Raw genomic sequence first — 17,068 nt, 5'->3', positions numbered from 1 at the left:
GGACCCCCACCACCCTAAGTCCTGCCCTGGTTATCACCCCTGTATAATTTGTTTTGCCGTCCGTCTTTTTCAGAGCACGCAGACAGCACGCACAATCTCCTACCGCTGACTGCAAGCTCTATTTAAAACGAGCAAGATAGTTAGCTATATAGGTGGATATAGCGGTGTATACTGCATTCAGAGCACGCAGACAGCACGCACAATCTCCTAACACTGACTGAAAGCTCTATTTAAAACGAGCAAGATATTTAGCTATATAGGTGGACTTAGCGGTGTATACTGCGTTCAGAGCACGCAGACAGCATGCGCAATCTCCTAACACTGACTGAAAGCTCTATATAAAACGAGCAAGATATTTAGCTATATAGGTGGATATAGCCGTGTATACTGGTTTCAAAGCACGCAGACAGCACGCACAATCTCCTAACACTGACTGAAAGCTCTATTATAAAAAATAGATATATCGCTAGATATATAGGTGAATATAGCGGTGTATACTGCAGTCAGGGCACGCAGACAACAACCACTACAGAGGAGCAAGAATGAAAAATCGGCCGATAACGATTGGTGTATACTGTGTTGAAGGTACACAGAACACCCACTAACTGCTACAGATGCCAACACACTACACAAGGCCGCTGCGCTGTAGTGTGGGGCGTGTACTACACAGCCTGAGCTATGATTGGCCACAGGCATCCTGCCTGTGGCCAATCATGGCTCTCCTCGCTGCAGGCGCTGTGATTGGCCAAGCATGCAGGGTCACAGTGCATGCTTGGCCAATCATGAGCCAGCAATGCACTGCGCCATCGCAGTGCATTGTGGGCCGTGAGCGACACACGAATTTGGTGCGAACGGCCCATAACGTTCGGATTTCGCCGAACGGGCGAACAGCCGATGTTCAAATCGAACGTATGTTCGACTCGAACACAAAGCTCATCCCTACATGCTAACATATGTTGCATTAAGGCATCCCATGCTTGCTTCCTCAAGCAGATTTGCTTGTGGCCAGTCATGATGACCTGCTGGGTGGGATGCTTCAATGTCCCACTGGTGCGCAGGCTCACACCAGACCAGTATGCTGATAATATGAAGGGAAGTTCAAAGCTGTCCATAGACCAGTGGTGGCTGGTGCTGAATTTTTTTTTGGGGGGCAAACAAACCCCTCAAGGTCCATATTCACCAGAGGACACCTTGGCTCTGCACCCCAAGGACAACCTGCAACAAGCCAATCAGAGCCTCAGCCTCAAATCCCATACTTTTCAAAAATTCATGAAACTGAAGGGCACGCCCAGAACTCTGCACAGTGCAAAGGAATGGTTTAAATAGTAAGTCTGCTGCTGTGTGATATACTACCAGCTTTCCAAGATGTTGAAGACCCTTTTATGGTCTGCAAAAATACCTTTCAGCAAATTCCAAAGTCTGCTCATATGGATGTTTCCTTGGCTCTCCATCTCCAACTTGTTCACCACAATATTTTGGGGGGGAGGGCTTCCACTACTGCCATAAACTGTCCCTTTACCACAGGAATCTGTCCCTAGGCTCAGCCTATTCCCACACTGCCATACTCCCAGACTGGCCCAGCAGGGGGCTATATAAAACCTCCCTGTTTGTAAAGATGGCCTCCCAAAGCTCAGGAGAACTCAGTGTCCAATCAGACATAAGCTCCCCCCAAGATGCCACACAAAGTCCATGAAAGAGAGCACAATGGAGCCATGCCCGACTTCCCCCTAGAACAGGGGTCTCCAAACGATGGTCCTCCAGTTTTTCGAGAACTACAATTCCCATGATGCCTAGTCATGTCTGTGAATGGCAGAGTTTTACAATACCTTGTGTGACATGTACTTCCGCAACAGCTGGAGACCGTATTTTGGAGATCCCTGCCCTAGAAGACAGGACAAAAGAAAATTAATTGAACATGATTCTAATAGGGGAACTAAGGATGCGTGGGAATATCTAGTGGCAGAAAATGAGTACTACACCAGAAAGTTCACTAGAGGCAAAATTTAAGATTAACACCCTGTTACACACTGCTTCTTCTCCTGCTACTTATTATTTTCGCTGCTTTTTTTAATATTTTTTTTTACAATCTGACAAGATGGCTGTAAATGTTATTCATGTGAAGCTTTAGCTTTTTCTAATTCAGAGTCTTATTTGTAGCCTTTCATAGGTTAACAGAATTTTGCCAGAAATGTAGCCATCAATCTTTCTAGTAGGAACATTGGTCTGTGACAATGCTATTTGCTCTGCAAACAGGGTATGACAGGCCAGCACAATTTCAACTTCAGTGGGCTTCAATCAGCTTCCAGTCACAGAACAATCATAAAGAGAAAGGGATTTGGAAAGTTTTTCTTGTCTTACCCTAAATGTTTGAGATCCTGGCTGTCTGCATTATTGTTTGTACTGCTCTGTCGAGCAGCCTGGATATACTCTAGTTTCTCACTGAGGTATGATTTTACTTGTTATATATATATTTAAATGCTATACAGGCATATCCCACTTTAAGTACACAATGGGGTTTATTTACTAAAGCTGGAAAGTGCAAAATCAGGCTCACTTCTGCATAGAAGCCAATAAGCTTCTAACCCCAGCTTGTTCAATTAAGCTTGGGTAATAAAACCTGGAAACTCATTGGTTTGCAGAAGTGAGAATGTTTTTGCACTTTCTAACTTTAGTAAATAAACCCCATTGTGTACTTAAAAGTGGGGTATGCCTGTACACAAAGTACAGTATGCTTAAGATCTCTACTGCATATTGTTTAGATTTTATTGCTGGCATAATCAGTGTAGATAAGCAAATCCGTTTGAAAAGCAGGCACATGGTTTTAATTCATGTGTGACTATTGTCCCAGAATGCAAAAAATCACATAGCTCATGACTCATAAATGCTTGAATTGATAAATTGCGTGATTTGCAGAAGTCTATTCACTATTCACAAGTCTATTCACTTGTTAATTGATAAGTTGGTGATTCTCCTGCTTTAGTGTCCCTATAGTCTCCTTAAACAGTGGCACGTTAGCACTTGAAATACATTTTGAATTTTCTATCATAAAATAGGTACTTTTAAAGTGATCTGATAGCAGATATATTATATACATCTAATGAAAAAAATATTTTTTTCCATTACGGTTTTTATTGCCTGATGATTTCAATTCATAGAACTCAGTGTTAAATATGTGTCTGCCATCACCCAAAATCAATGCGTAAATAAATATTTTTGCCTTGGAAATAACTTTTACTTTTGCAGTTTCACTAAAAATATCACATTTGCAAAATGTAATTTGTTTAATTTTTTTTTTTTGCCTAACAGGAGGAAAAATAATGAATTTTTTCACTGTCGTATCATGTCTTGTTGGGATCTATTTTGCCTCATTGGTGAGTATTTTTTGGCTTTCATTTCTTTAACAATGTTTTATTCGCTGTCATAAAACTAGATTTCATTGATTAAAATGGGAGGAAAAGGATTGACAGCAATACTTATAGCAACCAATTCGATTTGCAATGTTACCATTGGGATGCGCTTTAGAAGGTACTGTACATGCACAAATCTGCTCGCCGTTAGTAAAAGGCACAATCTGACCCCTAAAATCTTTTAAAAGGGTGAAACACTCCTCTACATGAAGTTGCAAGTAAATTCTATTTCACAATTTTTGTCTTAAAACCGGTGCACCCAACCTTTATATGGGATGTGCAAAAAAAAAAAAACAGTACAGTGGGAAAGCTACTAATTATTGGTTACATTTGCAGTTATGTGACTATAAAAAGCAATATTTCTATACTGTAATGCCGTGTACACACGGTCGGAATTTCCAACAACAAATGTTCGATGTGAGCTTGTTGTCGGAAATTCAGACCGTGTGTAGGCTCCATTGGACATTTGCTGTCGGAATTTCTGACAACAAAAATTTGAGAGCTGGATCTCAAATTTTGCAACAACAAAATTATTTTTTATGTTTTACTGTTTTTAAACGGATTCTACATATTACATTTAAACTCCTGATGCTGTCTTTGTGCCTATAGGAATTATACACAAAGTTGGATACAGTTGCAGGCTGCAGTTAGTTTTCAATGTTTTCTTTTTGTTTTCTGCAGTAAAAAAAAAAAAAAATGCCTAGAACGCAAATTAGACTAGAATGAATAAAACAGAAATCTTTATAGGCATTAAATATGATTAATGCGATATTATACCCCAAACTAAAATATGCAATATATTGAGGCTTGCCAGTCATTAGATGTGGTGGTTGCCTTATTTTTCTATTTTTTGGCATACTACGTTTGTTTTCACCTGGTTAACTGACCAGTAAAGCACCTCCTGTATTATGCCCTGTACACACGGTCGGACATTCCGACAACAAAATCCATCAGATTTTTTCCGACTGATTTTGTGCCAAACTTGTCTTGCATACACACGGTCGGACAAAGTTGACGGAAAATCCGATCTATCCTATCGAGGTGACGTACAACAGGTACGTCGGGACTATAAACGGGCCGTCAGCCAATAGCTGTGGTCTCTTAATTTATTCTGAGCATGCGTGGCACTTTGTGCATCGGAATTGTCTACACACAATCGGAAATTTAAACGATCAGATTTTGTTGTCGGAAAATTTAAGATCCAGCTCCCAAACTTTGTGTGTTGGAAATTCCGACGGAAAAAGTCTGCTGGAGCCGACATACAATCGGATTTTCCGACAACACGATCCGATCGCACATTTTCTGTTGGAAATTCCAACCGTGTGTACAGGGCATAAGAGTCTCAGTCTCAGTCTGAATGAAGGAGCACAGGAGCACTGCAAACAGCAGCATTGTCAGTCTGAAGGGAAAGGGATTGTTAAATGTATTAGAAGATTTAGATACACCAACACACTGGAGGCAAACTTTATAATCAGTTACAGTAAACAGTTTTTTTTCCTTTTGCGATAAAGGTTTTACATAAATAAATAAAAGCAGATCATTGTAAGCACCTCTGTCAGTGGTAAATAGTTTGTATCATCCCTGTAAACTGCTACATCTGGAGGAGAGCCTCCTCTTTTGAAAAACAACAAATTTACTGGCTGGATCTCATGATAAAAATAGAAGAAAGAACGCCTAAAAAAGAAAACGAATACAGCCATCACATCTAAGAATTAGTAAGCTGCAATATAATAAATGTTTGCTTTTTGGTTTAATACTAATTTAACCACTTGCCGACCGGCTCACGCCAATATACGTTGGCAGAAGGGCACGTGCATGCATACCTGTACGTTGCACTTTAAGAAGCGGTTTGCGGGGGCGCGCACGCCCAATGCGAGCACATGACCGCCACGAGCGTGTGCCCAATGACCGCGGGTCCTGCGGACTCGATTTCCGCGGGGATACCCGTGATTGTCTCACGGAGAGGAAGAACAGGGAAATGCTATTGTAAACAAGCATTTCCCGTTCTGCCTAGTGACAATGACACTGATCACTGCTCCCTGTGATTGGGAGCGGTGATCAGTGTCGTGTCACACAAACCCCCTGCCACCACAGTTAGAATCACTCTCTCACTTAAACCCTACAGTGCCCCCTAGTGGTTAACCCCTTTACTGCCAGTCAAATTTACACAATAATCAATGCATTTTTAATCTCACTGATCGCTGTATAAATGTGAATGGACCCAAAATAGCACCAAAAGTGTCCGATCTGTCCGCCATAATGTTGAAGTCACGTCAAAAATGGCATAAAACTATCCTCTATTTTGTAGACGCTATAACTTTTGTGCAAACCAATCAATAAACGCTTATTGCAATTTTTTTTACCAAAAATATGTAGAAGAATACGTATTGGCCTAAAATGAGGAAAAAATAATAATTTTATATATTTTTTTGGGCATATTTAATAAAATAATGCGTTTTTTTCAAAATTGTCGCTATTTTTTGTTTATAGCGCAAAAAATACAAAAGGCAGAGGTGATAAAATACTACCAAAAGAAAGCTCTATTTGTGGGGAAAAAATACATAAATTTTGTTTGGGAGCCACGTCGAACGACCGTGCAATTGTCAGTTAAAACGACGCAGTACCAAATTGCAAAAAGCGATCTGCTCTTTTGCCAGCCAGATGGTCCGGGGCTTAAGTGGTTAAGGGCTGAGCAAAGGAGTACAACTGCAGTTAACTATCCTATTGTAAAGCAGAAAAAAATGGTGCGGAGTGCACATTCTTATGTAAGAGTCAGACTATTTCACAAGATTATACAGCATATTTCAAAATTTCACAGCATATGGAATTATTGCTGGAATGGCTTTTTTTTTTTTTTATTTATTGTGTTATAATTCCGGGTTTTACAATGTATGCTGATATATGTATTTTAAAATGCTTATTTTGCTCGCCTTTTTTTTCCTTTTTCTTTTTCCATGATGTACAAGTATGCACAGCATATTTATGCATTGTGGAATTTGTGGCACACTTCAATAATGGGATGGCCAAGACCGCACTCATAATTCTGTCACTACCTCTAATTCCGCATACACACGACTGGACTTTCTGGCAGACTAAGTCCAACGGTCTTCCCAACGGACTTTCGGCCACACATGAACGGACTAAGTCCGTTTGAAAGTCCATTTATTTTGAACTTGATGACGTAAGACAGGACTAAAAAAGGAAGTTCAATAGCCAGTAGCCAATAGCTTCCCTTGCGTCGTATTTGGTCTGTCGGACCAGCATACAGGCGAATGGTTTTCCCAATAGGAATTGAATCCGTCAGACAGATTTGAAACATATTCTATTTCTAGGTCTGTCTGATTTTTTAAACAAAAATGATTACACCTTCACCTGGTCTTATGGGTTTAGCCTCTTCAGTTATTATCACTGTCTGGCCTGGGATGACATAACTCCCACACATGTGCCAGGGAACTAACTCATCCCAGCACCCATAGCATGCTGAGCATGGACACTGAGCTGCATATGTGAGGCTTGTTATACATAAAAATAAGAAATATAGCTGTCAGACAGAATAGGAGCTATTTATTGCAGATAAGATATACAAAGTCCCCTCTGCAATAAAATCCTACCTCCCTGCAATTTTTGCTCTTAAAGTGGAACTTAGGTCATTTTTCAATTTTTCCATCTATTAACCACTTAACAACCGGCCCATAGCCGAATGACGGCTACAGGGCGGTTGTTTAACTCTGGGAGGCCGTCATATGACGTCCTCCCAGAATTCCGCTCTCACGCGCCCCCTGGGGCGTGCATTCGAGAGCTCATCGCGGCCGTTTACCACGTGATCGCTCCGTCAAATGACGGAGTGATCCTTTGTAAACAAACCGGCGTCATGTTATGACGCCGGTTCCTCCCTCCCCCTCTCTGTACCGATCGGTACAGCGGAGGGGGAAGAGTTCGGTGTCAGCAGCACTGTGGGCTGCATCTTCAGTGCCCACATCGCTGCTCACCGAAATTTAACCCCTCAATTCCCTGCCATTACTCTGCATTACTCTGCAATACCCACCAATACTCTGCAATACCCTACATTACTCTGCATTATTCTGCAATACCCTGCAATACTCTGCATTACTCTGCAATACTCTGAAATACTCTGCATTACTCTGCATTACTCTGCAATACCCTGCAATACCCTGCAACACTCTGCAACACTGTGCAACACTCTGCAATACCCTGCAATGCTCCGCAATGCTCTGAAACACCTGCCAATACCCTGCAACACTCTGCAACACCCGCCAATACACTGCAACACTCTGCAATGCTCTGAAACACCCGCCAATACCCTGCAACACTCTGCAATGCTCTGCAACACCCGCCAATATCCTGCAATGCTCTGCAATGCAATACTCTGCAACGCCATACTCTGAGATATCCAGCCATACTCGGAGATACCCAGCCATACCCAGCCATAGTCGGTGATACCCTGCAATACCCAGCCATAGTCATCCCCCCCTCCCGCCGTCCTCCGGTGCTTCTACCGACTCGCCAATACGATCAAAGCCAGAATCGTTTTTTTTTTTTTTTTTCAGGCTTCCCAGCTTAGAGGTGAGATGTGGGGTCTTATTGACCCCATATCTCACTGTAAAGAGGACCTGTCATGCCATATTCCTATTACAAGGGATGTTTACATTCCTTGTAATAGGAATAAAAGTGCTCCAAAAATTTATTTTTGGGGAACAAAATGTCAAACTAAAATAAATAAAGTAAAATGAACAATAAAATTTTTTATTTTTTTTAAAGCGCCCTTGTCCCCATGTGCTCGCATGCAGAAGCGAACGCACACGTAAGTCCCGCCCACATATGAAAACGGTGTTCAAACCACACATGTAAGGTATCGCTGCGAACGTTAGAGCAAGAGCAATAATTCTAGCCCTAGATCTCCTCTGTAACTGAAAACATATAACCAGTAAAAAAAAAATTAAATCGTCACCTATGGGGATTTTTAAGTAGCAACGTTTGGCGCCATTCCACGAGCGTGTGCAATTTTGAAGAGTGACATGTTAGGTATCTATTTACTCAGCGTAACTTCATCTTTCACATTATGCAAAAATTGGGCTAACATTACTGTGTTTTTTTTTGTTTTGTTTTTTAAGCACAAAACTTTTTTTTCCAAAAAAAAGCATTCGAAATATTGCTGCGCAAATACCATGCGAGATAAAAAGTTGCAACGACCACCATTGTATTCTCCAGGGTGTTTACTAAAAAAACATATATAATGTTGTGGGATTCTATGTAATTTTCTAGCAAATAAATGATGATTTTTACATGTAGGAGAGAAATGTCAGAATTGTGTTTTGGGGTGTAATTTGTGCTATGCATATGCTGTGTGTGAGAAATAAACTGATAATATGACAATTTTGTGAAAATAAAAAAAAGTAAAAAAAATCTTGATTTTGCAAAGAATTGTGGGAAAAAATGACAGCTTCAAAAAACTCATCATGCCTCTTACTAAATACCTTGGAATGTCTTCTTTCCAAAAAGGGGTCATTTGGGGGGTATTTGTACTTTTCTGGCATGTTAGGGTCTCAAGAATTGAAATAGGTCGTCAGTACTTCAGGTGTGATCAATTTTCAGATATTGGCACCATAGCTTGTGGACTCTATAACTTTCACAAATACAAAATAATATCCACCAATTTGTACTTATTTTTACCAAAGATATGTAGTAGTATAAATTTTGGCCAAAATTTATGAAGAAAAAATTACTAATCTGCTAAATTTTATAACAGAAACAAAGAAAAATTCATTTTTTACAGAATTTTCTGTATTTTTTCTTTTATAGCACAAAAAATAAAAAACCGAGCGGTGATTAAATACCACCAAAAGAAAGCTCGATTTATGTGAAAAAAAGGACAAAAATTTCATATAGGTCCAGTGTTGCATGACTGAGTAATTGTCATTCAAAATGTGAGAGCACCGAAAGCTGAAAATTGGTCTGGTTATTAAAGTGGAGGGCCACCCTGAAAACAAAAATTTTTTAAAAATCTAAAAAAAAAAAATGAAAAAAAAATTTTTTTTTTACTTACCAGAAATGCCTGTTGCTAGGCACATAATCCTAATCTTCCTCTTCCTCCTCCGCGGAGATCTTCTGTCTTCTCTCTTCGTCGCGGCGTCTTCTGGGTAATGGGTCGCGCTGTGTTCTGGGAACTGTGTGTTCCAGAACACAGCGCGTCCCATTCAGAAAGCGCTGCGGGACTCGCGCATGCGCAGTAGCTGCGGGACTCACGCATGCGCAGTAGGAAACGGGCAGTGAAGCCATAAGGCTCCACTGCCTGTTTCCCTTAGAGGGAATGGCGGCGCCGGGACCCGAGAGCCGAGGGACGGGTCGGCCTCGGGCGGCCGACATCGCGGGCGCCCTGGACAGGTAAGTGTGTTTATTAAGTCAGCAGCTGCAGTGTTTGCAGCTGCTGACTTTTTTTTTTTTTTAAACGGCCCTCCTCTTTAAGGGTGTTTAAGTGCTCAGTGGTCAAGTGGTTAAATCTCCTGCCATTGTTGTTTTAACTTTGGATAGTTAAACATTTTTTTTTCTGCCAGTAAATACTTCCTGGTTCTTGTCTGGTAAAAAGCCTAGGCTTATGACATCATGTACAGCTCTCTCTCTCGTTCTCATGAGAGCTTGCCAGGAACGGGGGGGGGGGGGGGGAAGTGGGGGTGACTGATAAGAGGGCCAATGAGAGCTGCAGAGCTGGAGGTGTGCCTTTGTGTGTCTGTGTAAATCCAGGAAGTGAACAGGCAGCAGCTTCAGCTGCCCACAGTTAAGATGGCTGCAGCCAGGCTCAGTGGAGGGAGATTTCTGCAGCATATCTGGCAAGTTCGGAATCACAGTATATATAAAATAATATGCAAAGTGGTTGGAGGGAAGCTTCAGAATGGCAAAGAAGTTTTTATTACAAATTATGCGAGCAGACTTCAGTTTCTCTTTAAGAACTTAGTTCTGCTACAACTCTGACTTCAGTTGCTGCCAGTTAGTTCTGGCTCAGTGACTAAAAAAAAGTTGATGTTAGAGCATCAGCATGACTGGAAGGCAACCAGCAGATCCAGGAGAGGAAGCTTCTATATTTCTTTCAGCACAAGTAACTTTTAAAAGGTGTAAAGCCATAGAGTACGCTATGTGATAAGCCAGCAGAAAAGTTTCCAACCACGAATGCAATTAGCCGTGGCCAACAGCCCTTGCAAATCAATGGCAGGCTCCGTGGCCGCACGATTAGTTACATGCAGATAAGGACAGATGAGCAGCCCTGAATGCAAACCGTTCTGTGCCCTAGACTGTTCATCTGCCCTAACCCCATGTAACCACTTGATAAGTGGTGACACGCAAACAGCCCCACAAAGCTGTGCCACCTCTCAGCCTTTTATTGATTTGTACAGGCTGCTGGCCATAGCATCTGCTTTCTGGATAGACACTTACATGGGTAAGGCGGTAATACCGTGTCTGAACCTTATTATGCTGATTCAGTTTTATACTTACTACATTATACCTAGTAGCTATTATTGGTTATGCAGTATTAGTAAATCTAGTACCACTGTTAATTACATTATATATATATATATATATATATATATTATTCTCTTCTCTGAAGCAAGGATCCTAATGAGAGTGCTGAAACATGAGCACATTACCCCCATTCTTCATTCACTCCACTGGCTTCCTGTCTCTGCCAGGATTGAGTACAAGGTTTCCCTCCTCACATACCAATGTATCCATGGGCATGCCCCTCCCTACCTCAAAGAACTTCTCAAACCACAAAACACAACACGCCCCCTCCGCTCCTTTCACTCAAACCTTCTTCATATACCCAGAACTAGACTCAGGACAATGGGAGATAGGGCCTTTTGTGCAGCTGCCCGCGTTTGTGGAATGCCCTACCTGACACTTTGAGGGCTCCTTAATCTACTTATTGTTTTAAAAAAAGGTCTTAAGACATTTCTTTTTAGCAAAGCTTTTTGTCTTTTTTAGATGTTTTGTTTTATCGTATAAACCTGTAGCACGTTGAGATCTTTTGATGTAAAGGGCACTATAAATAAAATGTATTCTTCTTCTTCTTCTTCTTCTAGGCTACATCTTTTCATGTAAAGCTTGAAGTCGGGCATGAGCAAAGGGTAAGTTTTATTTATTTGTCAATGAGAAGGGCCAGTGGCGCAATGGATAACACGTTTGACTACGGATCAGAAGTTTTACTTATTTGTCAACCAATCAAATCTGGTATTAAAATGTTATGCCGTGTACACACGATCGGATTTTCCAATGGGAAATGTTGGATATGAGCTTGTTGGCGGTAAGTCCGACCGTGTGTATGCTCCATCGGACAATTGTTGTCGGACCTTCCGCCAACAAATGTTGGCTAGCATGTTCTTACATTTTCCACCAACAAATGTGTGTTGTTGGACTTTCCGATCGTGTGTACACAAGTCCGGCGGACAAAAGTACAAAGTACAAACGCGCATGTTCGGAATCAAGGACAAGCCAGAAGTGATCGGTCTTGTAAAACTAGCGTTTGTAATGGAGATATCACATGACTATTGAACTTCCTTTTTATCGGCTCGCCGTACGTCATGTACGTCACTACGTTTGTAATTGTTGGCCAACATTTGTGTGACCATGTGTATGCAAGAAAAGTTGGAGCCAACACTCTTCATACAAAATTCCACGGTTTTGTTGTCAGAAAGTCCGATCGTGTGTGGAGAACATGGAGAAATGTGTTTAGCCGCGTACACACGGGCGGACTGTCTGGCCAACTTAGTTCGCCGAAACACATTTCAGCGGACAGTCCGCTCGTGTGTGGGCTTCAGCAGACTTTTTCAGCGTGCAGTCTGGCGGACTAAGTATTTCGGAATTTCCATAATACTGTCCGTCGGTCTCGCATTTCGGTGGACAATCCGCCCGTGTGTATGCCAGTCCGCCGTACTTTTAAAATGAGCAGACTTTTCCCGCACGGAGAAAAGTCCGCTCATTTCGAGCGGGTATCCAGGTAGGCGGGGCCCGCGAAGGAGACGTCGCTGACCCCGCCGCCTGGTATGGACTTAAAGGGGAACCCCAAAGCCGAAAAAAATCGGCGTGGGGGTTCCCCCCAAGTCCACAACAGACCCTTGTCCAAACACGCTACCCGGCCGGCCAGGAAAGGGGGGCGAGCGAGCGCCCCCCCCTCCTGAGCCGTACCAGGCCGCGTGCCCTCAACATGGGGGGGTGCCTTGGGGAAGGGGGGGCCGCGCGGCCCCCCCACCCCAAAGCACCTTGTCCCCATGTTGATGAGGACAAGGGCCTCTTCCCGACAACCCTGGCCGTTGGTTGTCGGGGTCTGCGGGCGGGGGGCTTATCGTAATCCGGGAGCCCCCTTTAATAAGGGGGCCCCCGGATACCGGCCCCCCACCCTATGTGAATGAGTATGGGGTACAATGTACCCCTACCCATTCACCTGTAAAATAAATGTACAAGAAAAAACACAACACACGAGATAAAATACTTTATTGCACAGCTCCAGGGGTCTTCCGTCTTCGGAGGTCTTCTCGCCGGACTCCTCCGAAGTCGGGAGAAGAGGCCGGCGGCGAGGAAGAAAGCCGGACTCCTCCGCTAGCAAAAGAGCTACAAGAAGATAGCGGAGGAGTCCGGCGAGAAGACCCCCGAAGACGGAAGACCCCCGGAGCTGTGCAATAAAGTATTTTATCTCGTGTGTTGTGTTTTTTTTTGTACTTTTATTTTACAGGTGAAGGGGTAGGGGTACATTGTACCCCATACTCATTCACATAGGGTGGGGGGCCGGTATCCGGGGGCCCCCTTATTAAAGGGGGCTCCCGGATTCCGATAAGCCCCCCGCCCGCAGACCCCGACAACCAACGGCCAGGGTTGTCGGGAAGAGGCCCTTGTCCCCCCCTTCCCCAAGGCACCCCCCCATGTTGAGGGCACGCGGCCTGGTACGGCTCAGGAGGGGGGGCGCTCGCTCGCCCCCCTTTCCTGGCCGGCCGGGTAGCGCGCTCGGACAAGGGTCTGTTGTGGACTTGGGGGGGACCCCCACGCCGATTTTTTTCGGCGTTGGGGGTTCCCCTTTAAGTCCATACCAGGCGGCGGGGTCAGCGACGTCTCCTTCGCGGGCCCCGCCTACCTGGAGACGCGCTCGAAATGAGCGGACTTTCCTCCGCGTGTGTGGGCGAGTCCGTTCATTTCAAAAGTAGGGCGGATAGTATGGCGGACTTAGTACACCGTATTAGTCCGCTCAAAAAGTGGTGTGTGTGGTCAAGTCCGTTCATTCGAAAGTATGACGGACTGTCTGTCGGATTGTCTGACGGACTAAGTTGGCCAGACAGTCCGCCCGTGTGTATGCGGCTTTTGGGGTAAAAAAGTTATGCTTCATTTCCCATTGTAGCAACATCTTTTTTAGCCTTGGTACAGCTGACCTAAATGAATTCTCAGTGTATTCTTAGTAAGAATCTGTCACGTGGTATATGCCACCTGAAGCATCTATATTTTCTATGATTAGGAAATCAATGTTGCATGCTTTTAATGCAAGCTATCCTGGTATAGAAGGTTGTAACTTTGCAGTGTATAGCAGAGAGCACATAATGATACCGTCTTTGTTTTAAATACCCCCCCCCCCAAGTGAAGGAGCATAGAGCTAAAGCTGGCCATACGCTGTAGAAAATAACTCAGTTGATGGCCCTGTTGGCAACCTGCTGCCCAACAACCCTTGACTGAAGAATTGTCAGCTGATAGGCAGCTGCATCCAATCAGATGTGCAGTCAATGCTCAGGTATTTTGACGGTCGCGGCTCTGTCCGTCAAAATACAACAGACACAGTGGGAGATTCCATCATGCACTGTTTGGCATGGTTGTAGATGAAGATTTCAGCCTGCAGGCTGAATGAAAAAGCTGTCAGGGAATGGCCAGCTTATAGACTGACTTTATGGTTCTGAGTAAATGTTAGGGTTAGGGAGGATGGAACATTAACCGCTTCCCGCCCGCCGGCTGTCATATGACGTCCTTGACTTTGAGCGGCGATATCTGAATGATTCCTGTAGCTACACTTCCATCAGTGAGTCGGAGACAGGATCCGCTGGCCCCAGATGTTTACCATTTCCAGTGGACCAGATGGTCACCGGAGTATCTATGATCGTTTGGGGGCTGGGTGCAATGTTATGACGTCACGCCTGGCCTCTACATTCAAACAAACGGCGCCGCCTCAGTTGGGAAGCCGAGATCGTTTTTTTTTTTTTCAGATTTCCCAGCCTAGAGGTGAGATGTGGGGTCTTATTGACCCCACATCTCACTGTAAAGAGGACATGTCAAGCCATATTCCTATTACAAGGGATGTTTACATACCTTGAAATAGGAATAAAAGTGATCAAAAAAATTTTTTTTTTTTAAAAGTGTCTAAAAAATAAAAAAAAGTGAAATTAACAATAATAAAAAAAATAATTTACAGCACCCCTGTCCATGTGTGCTCGCATGCAGAAGCAAACGCATACGTAAGTCCTGCCCACATATGAAAACGGTGTTCAAACCACACATGTGAGGTATCGCTGCGAACGTTAGACCGTAACTCAAAACATGTAACCAGTAATACATTTTAAAATGTTGCCTATGAGGATTTTTAAGTACCGAAGTTTGGCGCCATTCCACGAGCGTGTGCAATGTTGAAGCATGACATGTTAGATATCTAATTACTCGGTGTAACTTCATCTTTCACATTATGCAAAAAAATTTAGTTAACTTTACTGTTTGTTTTTTTTTAAGCACAAAACTCTTTTTTCCAGAAAAAAAACTGTTCGAAAAATTGCTGTCCAAATACCGTGCGAGATAAAAAGTTGCAACAACCACCATTGTATTCTCTAGGGTCTTTGCTAAAAAACATATATAATGTTTGGGGGTTCTATGTAATTTTTTAGCAAAAAAAGATGACTTTTACATGTAGAAGAGAAATGTCAGAAATGTTTAGGATTATTTATGGGGGCTAGGATAAGTGTTTAGGCATGTCCCCCCCTTTAGCTGTTTGAAACCCCAAAAAAGTCCAGATTTAGTGGGCGGGTCTGTTGTTCGGCGCTCGGTGGGCGGAATCACAATGTCAGCAGACTCCCCGCCCACCTCTACACTCCCCTTGGCCAGAGCGTGCAGGAAAGGCAGAGCGCGTTCTGGGTAAAAGCAGAGTGCGCTCAGAGCCCCCTGTCATTTCAGTAAACACACATTGATGCCCCGTGACAGTCGGGGATGATCGGTGCGATGGAGCAGCTGTGAGCACCGACCCCCCCTGCATGGCTTTTCATGATCTGCTTCTCCTTTTCCCTCCCACGGCTTTCACCTGTAAAGCAATGCATGGGGGATCAGTGCTCACAGCTGTCCCTGTCGCACCGATCATCCTCGACTGTTCCCCGTGTCTTCCTGTTCTTCCAGCACCCTGTTCTCCTCCATCCCAGATGTCGTTCCCCTCCGTGTATACACATCCCCCCCGCTGTGTCTTCATCCTCCAACCAGTGCCCCACTGACACCGACCACTACCACGATGACACCGACTACTGACACTGACCACTGCCCCCGACCACTGCCCCACTGACAATGTCCACTGACACTGATAACTGCCCCACTGACACCGATCACCGTCCCACCGATACTACCACTGCCCCACTGACACCAACCACTACCCCACTGACACCGGCCACTGACCCACTGACACCGGCCACAACCCCACTGACACCAACCACTACCTCACTGACACTGACCACTACCCCACTGACCACTGACCCACTGACACTGTCCACTGTCCCACTGACACCAACCACTGCTCCACTGACACTAACCACTGCCCCACTGACACTAACACTGACCACTGCTCCACTGACACTGTCCACTGCCCCACTGACACTGTCCACTGCCTCACTGACACTGTACATTGCCCCACTGACACCATCCACTGCCTCACTGACACCGTCCACTGCTCTACTGACACTGACACATCCACTGCTCCACTGACACCATCCACTGCCCCACTGACACCTACCACTGCCCCACTGACACCGACCACTGACACCGACCACTACCCCACTGACACTGTCCACTGCCCCACTGACACTGCCCACTGCCCCATTGACACTGACACCATCCACTGCCCCACTGACACCGTCCACTGCTCCACTGACACTGTCCACTGCCCCGCTGATACTGTCCACTGCCCCACTGCCACTGACACCATCCACTGCCCCACTGACACCATCCACTGCCCCACTGACACCATCCAACGCCCCACTGACACCATCCAATGCCCCACTGACACTGTCCACTGCCCCACTGACACTGTCCACTGCCCCACTGACACCATCCACTGCCACACTGACACCGTCCACTGCCCCATTGACACTGACACCATCCACTGCCCCACTGACACCATCCACTGCCCCACTGACACTGACACTGTCCACTGCCCCGCTGATACCGTCCACTGCCCCACTGCCACTGACACCATCCACTGCCCCACTGACAACGACCACTGCTCTATTGACACTGACCCACTGACACTGACCACTGACACCGACCACTGCCTCACTGACACCGACCACTACCCCACTGACACCGACCACTGACCCACTGACACTGTCCACTGCCCTACTGACACTGACCACTGCCCCACTGACACCAACCAC

The 17,068-nt window shown here is 44.6% G+C and overlaps 1 protein-coding gene across 1 annotated transcript in view; it reads left to right on the top strand.

Annotated features, from left to right (window-relative positions):
- The first annotated feature begins 2,307 nt into the window (after positions 1-2,307).
- Positions 2,308-17,068, top strand: part of SPARCL1 (SPARC like 1) — a 74,494-nt gene continuing 59,733 nt past the window's right edge. Inside the window, exons 1-3 of the mRNA XM_077476475.1 lie at positions 2,308-2,444; positions 3,307-3,371; positions 11,501-11,545. Coding sequence (XP_077332601.1) covers positions 3,318-3,371; positions 11,501-11,545 — 99 coding nt within the window. The 5' untranslated portion in view covers positions 2,308-2,444; positions 3,307-3,317. The remainder of the gene's footprint in view (positions 2,445-3,306; positions 3,372-11,500; positions 11,546-17,068) is intronic.

This window comes from Lithobates pipiens, unplaced genomic scaffold (assembly GCF_037356315.1).
Source record: "Lithobates pipiens isolate NorthernLeopardFrog02 unplaced genomic scaffold, aLitPip1_a1.2 Scaffold_13, whole genome shotgun sequence".
Taxonomy (NCBI): domain Eukaryota; kingdom Metazoa; phylum Chordata; class Amphibia; order Anura; family Ranidae; genus Lithobates; species Lithobates pipiens.
The sequence above is the reverse complement of the archived record's forward strand: the minus strand, read 5'-3'. Positions and strand labels throughout refer to the sequence as shown.